The sequence below is a fragment of the Pinus tabuliformis genome, chromosome 6 (genome assembly GCF_031772625.1).
Source record: "Pinus tabuliformis cultivar Carrire ecotype Pingquan chromosome 6, CPIR1, whole genome shotgun sequence".
NCBI lineage: Eukaryota > Viridiplantae > Streptophyta > Pinopsida > Pinales > Pinaceae > Pinus > Pinus tabuliformis.
The window spans coordinates 50,234,093-50,245,124 of NC_142292.1; the positions used below are offsets into that span (position 1 = coordinate 50,234,093).

Genomic DNA, 11,032 nt, shown 5'->3' on the forward strand with positions numbered 1-11,032 from the left:
TCTTAGTCTCAACTTCAAATACAATTTAACTATTTTTATACATTACACTTAATCAATTACTCATCCCAAAAAGTTCTTAGTCTCAACTTCCTTGATACCACTAATAGCAATACATCCTAAAAACACACAAGTCATTTGTCAAAATTCATTGAAACTTGTACAAAGGGCCAAGAGAAACAAATTGGGTATTTGTGTTTATATTGAAATTGTTGAGGGAAATATTTTTAAATGGTTGTGTGAGTGTGTTGTAAATTCAATGGGTGAATTAATAATATAAAAGATCAAGAAGATTTTGTAAAAGCAAAATCAATTATTAAAAAAAAACATTTTAATAAAGACATACAAAGTGTTTTTCACAATTGAATCAATTATAATCATAAGTTTTTAGTTTGCTAAACATTTTAGTTAACACAAGATTAGTTAACACCAGGCTCCAGGTATATATGTGGTTTGAACCATGGTATCCGTTCCATACGTGGCCTGCTAACGGCTAGTCGGAAGTGGGAGGAACACACCGCCGACGTGGAATGCAGTGAGACGTGATATCCACGTCATCCCATGGGTCCACGGCCAGCACAGCGAAGAAGCTAGGGCGCGCAGAATGTGAGAAGTGCTTGATTGAGGGATGACGTGGAACCAAGGAAACTTTAAAAAAAGAGAAAATTTCCCAGAGAATCTACCGACCAAGCAAAGAAAGCAATCAATCAATCTCCGCATTATTATTTCTAGCGGCAGGGGTTCCCCGTCTCCTCCGTCTGCTAGGCATTTCTCTGGGATTCTTCTTCTTCTGCTCGGGGTCTCTCTGGTGAAATCGTCCCCGCGGGAGGAGGGCTGAGGGCAGGGCTCGGCTCGGTTCGGTTCGGCAGGAGTTATCTCAGGTGAGTATCCGGACGCCATAGCCACTGTGCTAACCCTGAATGTGATAAACCCTGGCCCTAACAAGGGGATTTATTTTTTCAGGGTTTTTCTCTTGCTTTTCTGCGCCTTCGGACTCGGGCTTACAGTTACAGCATCTGGTAAGATGGATTTTTGATTATGTTATTTTCTGTGAACGGAAAATCATGGGATTTGTGTATTTTGACGTTCTTTTCTGTTTTGTGTTTGTATGTGTCAGAAAAATGGCGTCACAGGAGAGCTCAAAAATGCAAGAGGAAGGGAGTGGGAGACAAGTGCCGGAAGGGCCCATTCACTGCTTGAACAACTGCGGCTTCTTCGGGAGCGCGGCCACCATGAACCTGTGCTCCAAGTGCTACAGAGAGCTTAACGCCAAACCACCTTCTTTTTCTTCTCACTTGAAACCTCAGCAACCGATGCTTGAGCAGCCGAATGCGAAGCACCCATCGATTCCGCTTCCCTCGGCGTCGCTGCCCTCAAGTAGCGACGTCCAGATGGTGGAAGCAGTAGCAGCAGTGGAGACGGCCATTGGCACCGCTCCATCCAGCTCGGCAGAACAGGAGGTGGAGAAACATGAACAGGACGAGGAGGAACAGCCGAGGAAGAGCAAGAAGAGGTGTTTTGCGTGCAACAGGCGGGTGGGGCTGACGGGCTTTAAGTGCCGCTGTGGTGACCTTTTCTGCGCTCAGCACAGGTACTCTGATATGCATGACTGCTCTTTTGACTACAAGACCGCCGGCCGCCTCGCCATTCTCAAGGCCAATCCCGTCGTGAAAGCCCCTAAAATCGATAAGATTTGAGACGTTCTTAAATCCATTTCTTTCTTTCTTGTTGTACTATTACTATAGGGAGAATCCTTGGTGGCCATAGCAGCTACAATGCGTATATATATAAATCTATATTCAAGGGTGCTTTGTTCTTGAGCATAGTGTGTTGTCGTCGATGATCGAGTGCAGGAATATGATATGAATAATTTGACTTGGGGTTTTTCAATGGATGCTCTGCTTCTCAACGACTATGGATGTATTCTCCCTGTATTGGGTCATAGTAGCGGCCTTAATACAAAACTCTTTTGGACTTTTAGTAGTCTATTGCCATAATGGCTATTGTGTGCCTGGACCTTACTTATGGTGATGAAATCCTCTGTTTTAAGTTTTATGGGTTTTCACTCACCCACATGGGATGATGTTTTATGCTGAAGGGTGCTATGAGACAGAATTATATATATATATATATATATATGGTTATAATGAGAGTGTGACTTATGGATTTATTTTGTTTCCTTTCAATTTTCTCAATATTTCTGAAACTAGGCTGCTATACTTTAGATTTGCTACCCTAACCCTCATTAGGTTTTGCTCTTATTTTCCAGTTGCATTGCACTGTCTTTTCCATAATTGTAATTTGAATTTTTATCTACTCTGCAAAGGTTTATGCTTCGAAACCATGAGTTTGGAATAAAATTAGTGAGAAATTATACTATGTCCTTGTCTGTCTTCTCGAAATTAGAATATTTTCACATACGGCAGTCAGTTTTGTGGTGTCCATGAACCTCTAAACCTTCAATCTACTTGATTTTTTTATGTGTCAAATGAAATTGAATGACACTTTTGGCTGCTGCGATAAACAGGAATGAATTTTGCTTCTCAGTAGAAAGTTTTAGGCATTATGAATTTGTTTGTTTGTCATGTATTTACCTGGTTTGGAACCTTTTCCAAGGTTAACCCCATAAATTCTTTTATGGGGTATACTTGAATCCAACATAGTTTTTGTAGTCGCATTGTCTTTTTTACATGAATATCTGGACAATAAATTTGAGTATTCACATCTGTGTAAATTTTTGATATGCTATTGCTGTTGGGGATGCAAATCACAATCATGGCTTCCAGTTCTTGATGAGGGTTTTTTTCCCACCTCACTTATTTTACAACTAGTTTTCATAGTCATGTTCGGAAATTCAATTCTGGTTCATATGCATTACCAAAATTAAACCTTGAACATTGATATGTTCCTGGAGGAGATATTTTTTTGTTGGCTATACCTTTCGTGAGAATAAATATGCGAATTGGATGTTACACCACATTGTTTTATTGTTTTGTATGTGTGCACAATCTCAAATGTGGGAACTTGTTTCCTTTTTTCGTCGATGTGTCCAGCATAACCCTATTGTACATTTGTACTTGTGAATCACAGGCAAAGAGTCAGTAAGGGTGTGATTCTTCCTGTTTAGAACATACCACTTATGTGCATATGCAGAGGGCCTTTTTCATGTGTATTTATTTGAATGAATGAATTACTAAGCATCTTAGTTCCTTGTGGTTGTATAAAAGGTCTTCTCCAGGTCTTCCCAGAAGTGCAAGTTTGCCATTTCATTGTTTGAGAGATATACATATAAAATCAGCCATATTAGAATCTGGGTTTTTATTCATTTTTGCAATATGATGGAAAATTTATCGAATTGTTTAATATTCCAATTGTATTTTGTGTGTTTGGCTGCTAATTTGAAGAAGTTTGGAAGCAATTTTGTTAAATTTCCTGGATTAGTTCTAAAAAAACTGGATAATTTTTTTAGTTTAGGCTGGCTAGGAAAACAGAGTTGAATCTTGTCCATTACAAGTTACAGTCCTTGGCATGTGATATGAAATCCTTTATCCACCTGAATATGTTAGTTGCTCTAGCAAGGATTCATAATTGGTGCATAGAGAATAGCAGGAACAACTCCATCCACAATTGTCCATAATGTATGAATATGTTCTCCAAATCTGTAGGGCTTACATTTTCAGGAGTCAAATGTTATGGCCTCTTTCGCAATTTTGGCATTTTTTTGAAATTCGTCACATTTCCGAACCAGGAACTTGGAATGGGATATTTTGGTCGGTCATCAATGACACAATGTTGTAAAAATCATCTCTTGGATTCTTAAGAGGTAAATTGTATCTCTCTTGGGTGATATGAACTTTGAAAAGTTTCTCTCTTGAATTTGTCTAGGCTTTTGTGAGATTATGCACATGACACAATGTTGTAAAAATCATCTCTTGGATACTTCAGAGGTAAATTGTATCTCTTGGGTGATATGAACTTTGAAAAGTTTTACTTGTTTCAGCCTTGCTCTATAGGGTATTTTTTGGTGTTGTGAATTTGAACTACCTTGAAACATTCCCTCTCTTTCACTTGTTTCACCCTTGCTCTATTGGGTACTTTTTGGTGTTGTGAAGATAGAATTTGTGTATTTGAACGACCTTGAAACATCCCCTCTTTCTTTCAGAGTTCAGACCATAAGTCAAATTTATATACTTGCCTACTTGATAATTTTAATTTTAGTTTTCTTTATTTGAATGTCGATTGTTGAAATGTGTGCTAGTTGATAATTTTAATTTTAGTTTTTTTTATTGAATGTCGATTGTTGAAATCTGTACTCTTAGGCCATGGATCAGCCATGCTGATGGCTGATCTGTTTTGGGGCAATTCAATGTTTACAATTTGATTTTGAGATGATCTCATCTCTATAGGCACCTATAGAGATGACGTGGGTTAATGCATGGGTTAATACATTATTTGTTTCTATAAATGCAAGACCTGATATTTTATTTTCTGGCTATGTGCACAAATCAGTTGGGTCTGAAGATACAAAGTTTTCAGGGTTGATATAAGCGAGAAGTTATTTACAGGGTGAGAAAGTTGTCTTCAATGTGGCTGTCTCATTTTTTCGTATGGGTAAAATATGGTTTTTGTAAAAGGACTCCTGCATAGGGTTCATCTTTACATAGCCATCCTATAATCGGATTTTATGGTGGGGAATGGGAAGTGAACGTCAGAGGTCATAGCACAGCCTCGGTGTGGGGGGAGGGGAGGGGAGGGCGTTCCATTGGGATTATGTGACATTATGTTGGGACATGTCTGCACCAGGACCCTTGAAAAGTTTTCAAATGGTTCTGTTGGTCATGCGTTTCACAGAAAATTTAATTTTTTCAGATAAAAGAAAAATTGAAGGTAGAGGTGATAGGCAACTTTTGTTGCGTGATGCAAATATATTGATTGTTAGTGGCAGAGGCAGATGAATAAAGTTGTCTAGTATACATAGATTTACTTTTGATCTCTGAAGGTGTCTAGTCTACATGTATTTAACTTAGATCCCTATAGTCTACATGTATTTACATTTGATCCCCGAACCTGTTTAGTAAACATGGATTTACCTTTGACACCTGAGCTTTGGCCGCTCAAACTCCAAAAAGTAAAAAACTTATTTTTAACTTGATTTTGGTGTTGTCAGCCCATTTTTCCCATCAAATAATACTGAGCATCCGTTGTTTAGGGGAACTATTCCAGAGACGGTTTGTGGTTATGACCTTTTATGTGATTTACCTTTGATCTCCGAAGGTGTCTAGTCGACATGTATTTAACTTTAATCCCTCTAGTCTACATGTATTTACAGTTGATTCCTGAAGGTGTTTAGTAAACATGGATTTACCTTTGATACCAGAGCTTTGCCAGCTCAAAATCTGAAAGGGAAAAAGGTATTTTGAACTTGATTTTGATGTTGACAGCCCATTTTTACCATCAAATAATACTGAGCATTCATTATTTAGGGAGCTATTTCAGATACTGTTTGTGGTTATGACCTTTTATGTGATGGCAGTATGTTATTAATCAAATTTCCCCTCTTTTTCAAGGGCCAACTTCGAAATTCCTATTTTTATCTTAATATTAATTCATGCATTTTCCAGCTGTGTTTAGTACTCTTCGTTTTCATGATGTTGCTTCTACTTTTGAGATTTGCTGTTGATTGTGTATTAAAAAAATATTTTCCATCTTCAAAGCTGCAATTGTCAACATGAAATATGACAAGACTCCTTTTTCGTTACAGTGACAAATGTATGTTTTGTTGATGTGAGACAATATGCTTCTTTACCATGGATGATTCTATTTGTGCAAATGCCCATATGAAAAAAGTACATATATGATGGCATACTAATTTTAGATACAAATCAATGTCCTAACATACAAGGCAAATAAGCTCTTTTTTATTTAAACGTGACGTTAATTTTTGGCTGTCTTGTTCAGTATCTGGTAGGTGTTATATTGCGTATTTAGTGATATCTACCACTCGAAGGCATACGAGTGCGCCTTTCTCTAGCTTGAAAACACCCGAAGTGCTCTTGTGAAATTTTCAAAATTGTAGGACATTGTCCACGTGGCTTTCCTCAAATGACTGTTGTCTTGATTAGAACAAGGCATTGACTATGTAGCTTTGATGTGCCAGCACTTTAAGCTTACTAACACAGTACGGGTTATTGTCCTTTATTATGTTTAGAAATTAGTTTGTCTTTGTCTTTTTATGTGGAAAGAAGGCATTCTGTGAACCTTTTCACGTACATAGGACCCGTTAACCGTACACTACACTAACGTGTCAGTTTTTGCATTAATAATGCAAAAGGAGGATGGGCTGCCTTAAGTTCACCTCTCATGGTTAAATTGAACTAAGTACTTTTTTCCAGGAAAAGAAAAAACCAACGGACTTTATTATAAAGGGCTGTTTACATTGTACGTAATATAGTTCAAATTTCAGGCATATCTAGCATCTAAGCTATTTTGAAATAGAAAAAAAATCGGTCTCCAAAGAATCAGTCCATGTGACTGCAACACTAAAACCTAATTACAGAAGCAGTATCTCAAAAACATCTAACTTCATCTAACAATAAATGCCTTTTGATCAGCAGCAAAAGTAGAGCCACATTCAGGTAAATTGGATCTTTCCAGCCTTTTGAAATGCACCATTTCTGTATGCTGTGAAGTTGATCTGCACCAGCTGAGTCCCTGTTTTGAGAGTGAATCAGCGGTATTGTTCAATGGAGTAGTCTAACAGACGGCCAAAAGTGACCGGAATCTGGGCAAAAAAAATTCAAAAAATCTTGTACAGGCAGTGTTTGAATCGTGTTTTTGATGGTGGAAATGGATTCAGTAGCATTAAAAATGTCTAGGACACCTAAAATTTTGTAGTTTAACAACTATAATTTGGATTTACAAAAATCCTTGCTGGATTTTCTCTAAATATGACCAGAATTTCCATAACTTTCTGGGCAACTCCTCTGTCTCGTTAGACTACGTGTTGTTCAATTCCTTGTATATTTTTGTTAACGTTACTGATCTCAAGTGTTTTGATAAGCTCTCTGATTCTGCTCATCCACTTTGAAAGCATTGAGGGATTAAAAGTGGGCTTTTCATTTGCCCAATCAATTGCTACTTTTGAATCCACAAAGGCATTTAATGGCTCCAGAGGCACAAAATTAGATTCTTCAAATAGCAATAACTTAAGCCCGAGTACGTACCAATATAATAGTACCAATGGAAATGATAATATTGTCCAAGATCTAGAAAAATGACAGCCTCATTGCCGCAATTAATTGTTAAGAATAGCAGCACCATCAGAAAACCCCATAAGATAACTATTCCAGATATCCATTTGTTGAATGCACCCCTGTTTTCTCTTATGAGCCACAAGCCCAATCTCGCTAAAACATGCACACATGTTTATACAGCTTTTACTAGAGTCTAGTTTGGTGTCTTAAAAAATATGATCATTTCTGCTCCAAATTGCCCACCCCATAAGATAACTATTCCAGATATCCATTTGCTGAATGCACCCCTGTTTTCTCTTATGAGCCGGAAGCACAATCTCGCTAAAACATGCACAAATGTTTATACATGTTTATACAGCTTTTACTAGAGTCCCAAATGTTTATACATGTTTATATAGCTTTTACCAGAGTCTGGTTTGGTGTTTTCAAAAATATATGATCATTTTTACTCCAAAGTCCCCAGAAAATATAAGGAGGAAGTGTATTATATTCCTTATACTCCTTCCACTCCAATCAAACAGACTTCCACTGATGATGAATTCTAACCAGCTGCAACATTTAATTTTTTTGTAACACCCATCTCTATGGGAACTGCAAAGGTCAACTGAAAAAAGGTGTAACATCCTCATTTTCATCCTCACCCCCCAACTATGATGATTGCTATGGAGTTTTATTTGGAAACCTTTGGTTGGCCTAAAATAGGAGTTTTATTGGGAAACCTTTGGTTAGCCTAAAATAGGAGTTTTATTTGGAAACCTTTGGGTAGCCTAAAATATAAGTATGTTTATATTAGTCTTGAAAGTACTATCTTTTAGGTGCCTCGGCGTTGTAGCTTGAAGCATGGTAAATTTCACTTTTTATTTGTAATGTAATTATATGTTTAAAACTCAAGGCTTTCAATTAAACCCTATATTCTATGTCGATCACCTGTTGAGATTCTCATTTTATTAGAATGTAAGAAGTTGTAGTTTGCCACCATGTCTTTGTTAAGAATAATGACAAAATGATAAAGAGCATGCTTACTTGAGTGTCTTGTATTTGTAATGTAATTATATGTTTAAAACTCAAGGCTTTCAATTAAACCCTATATTCTATGTCGATCACCTGTTGAGATTCTCATTTTATTAGAATGTAAGAAGTTGTAGTTTGCCACCACGTCTCTGTTAAGAATAATGACACAATGATAAAGAGCATGCTTTCTTGAGTGTCTTGTTTAGGTTTAGGTTAATGTTAAAATCATAAAGACTTTTTTTTCGGGTCTCTTTGTTTTACGAGAGAGATTGGGCGAGTTTGTAGATTCATATAACTATGAACAATTTTTGTAATTCAGAGTCCCAGGTGAACATATTTATACGTATACCAGTGAATAATTCCGTGGTTGTATAGGCAAAGCATTGAATAAATTTTATAAATCCTTATTAAAGGGAAGCATACTAAACATGATTAAAGATAACCTTTGATTTCTGAATTTATTAAACGGAAGCATACTAAGCATGATTAAAGATAACCTTTGATTTCTGAATACATTTATACATATAACAGTGAATAAATTCCGTGGTTGTATACGCAAAGCATTGAATATTTTATAAATGAATAAATCTTTATTAAAGAGAATCATATTAATTATGATTAAAGCTGACTTTCGATTTTTTTTTTAAAGGTTAGTTGATTGTTTAATGAATTTTTTATTTACTTTGTATTCCAAAATTACCAACAAATTAAATAGGTAAATTTCTTTTTGATATATCATGATATTTAGGCACTAGTAAGTTGATTAAAATCAACTTGGTCAAATCTGTTTAGGTTTAAGTGTGTTTCTTAGTGTCATTGGTATTAATTTGTAGTTATTTTATTTGACAATCACTTTATGGTTAGACATGTGGTGATCTGATGGGTTATAATTTTTTCAATACTAGTGATTATTGAGATTTGTGGTCTAAAATTTAATTGTTCCATGATCTTTATTTAAAGAGCATGGACCATGGAGGGTTATTTATTAATAATTGTGAAGAAAAACAACAGTAAAAGTTATAAAGCACACATTTAACAATAATACACACATGAACTCCCAACAAATTTCATTATCAAACTCATATTTATACAAAGCAAACATTTAACAATAGTACACACACCAACTCCCAACAAATTTCATTATTGAACTCATTTATACACGAAGAGAGGTCTTTGGGAATCCGTCATCTCCACAAATCTCTTATTAATCACTCAAAAAAATCTCTTCGGATATCTGTTATTCAAAATAACGACTTTACGAAAGAATCCTTATTCCAACATGTCTCCCCCATAATGATCATTTGGAAATATTCCAAGATCATCTCTGAATTTGTAGAACTTTTCCTTAGGTAGTACTTTGGTGAATATATTGGCTACTTGTTCCTCTGTTCTGTGCAGTACCCAATCTCGATCACTCCTTGTCGAACCAAATTTCAAACAAAATGATACTGAATATTGATATGCTTGGTCTTCTTATGAAAAATGGATTCTTGGTCATTTGAATAACACTTTGATTATCACATATCAACTGAGTGGGTTACTCTTGTTGCTCATATAGATCCTTTAGAATTCTTTTCAACAAAATTGCTTTAGACGCTATTATTGCTGTTGTTTTATATGCTTTTGCTATGGAGATATAAATTGTGGGTTGCTTGTTAGTACTCAAAGCAATTGTTGTTGAATCCATGCTAAATGAATATCCTGAAGTTGATATCTAATCATCCATGCATCCAACCCAATTTGAATATGTATAACCAATCTGTTTGAAATTTTCTTTAGACTTGTATACCAAACCATAGTTGCACACAAATATTTCAAAATCCTCTAAGCCATTTTCCAATGCAATTCCTAGGGTTTTGCCATAAATTTTGATACCATATTGACTGCAAAGGAAATATCTGGTCGATTTGTAGTTAAGTAGAGCAAACTTCCAACCAATTGGCAATACAAAGTAACATCAACAATACAAAGTAACATCAATTGAATTACAGTCACATGTCCGTATAACTTCAACCCAATGGCTTGCAACTCAACACTTTGAACTTCTTTAGAATGTCTCAAGTATACTTTGGTTGTGACATGAGAATACCATCTTCCTTTTGGCAAACTTCAATACCCAAGAAATAATGCAAATCACCAAGGTCTGTTATCTCAAACTCAACAATCATATGTGACATAAATCTTTGAAATAGTTTAACACTGTTCCTTGTGTAGATCAAATCATCAACATATACGACAACTATCAGAATGTACAATTCAGACTAAAATATATAGAGATTGAGCTTAGATGAACTTTTAACTAAACCATGATCCTGAAAACACTTATCAATTTTTGAATACCAAGCCCTTGGTGCTTGCTTAAGACCATATAAGACCTTTTTCAACTTGTAAACACAATCTTCTTTCCGGTCACTTCAAAATCCCAGGCTGCTTCACATAAATTTTTTCATCCACATAACCATTCAAAACACTGATTTAACATCTATCTGGAAAATAGGCCATTTGTACTTGAGCAACTAATGCAAGCACCATCTTGATTGTATCGAACTTCGCAGTTTACAATATTTTCTCTCTGTAAATAAACAGAGAGAAAATACTATAAATTGCAAATAAACACTGTATACCTCCAGATCTTAAAAATGACGTAGTTAGGGCTATCGGAAACTTTTTCGCATGAAACGAAAGGGGTTCCTCACTGGAAGAGATGCTCCCAACACAATAGAGTAGTCCTCTCGGCCCGAAAGTAGTCAGAAACAGTAGATCTGGGAAAC

At 35.9% G+C, this 11,032-nt stretch overlaps 1 protein-coding gene across 1 annotated transcript; it reads left to right on the forward strand.

Annotated features, from left to right (window-relative positions):
- The first annotated feature begins 695 nt into the window (after positions 1-695).
- On the forward strand, positions 696-2,009 carry LOC149257156 (zinc finger A20 and AN1 domain-containing stress-associated protein 6-like). The gene is made up of 3 exons (XM_089413660.1): positions 696-878; positions 961-1,016; positions 1,115-2,009. The coding sequence occupies exon 3, from the start codon at positions 1,119-1,121 to the stop codon at positions 1,692-1,694; it is 576 nt and encodes a 191-aa protein (XP_089269786.1). The 5' UTR covers positions 696-878; positions 961-1,016; positions 1,115-1,118; the 3' UTR covers positions 1,695-2,009.
- Positions 2,010-11,032: the final 9,023 nt, after the last annotated feature.

Bases quoted from the DNA above. Each gene is read 5' to 3' on its own strand.
- LOC149257156 (XM_089413660.1), top strand. From the start codon at position 1,119: ATGGCGTCACAGGAGAGCTCAAAAATGCAAGAGGAAGGGAGTGGGAGA.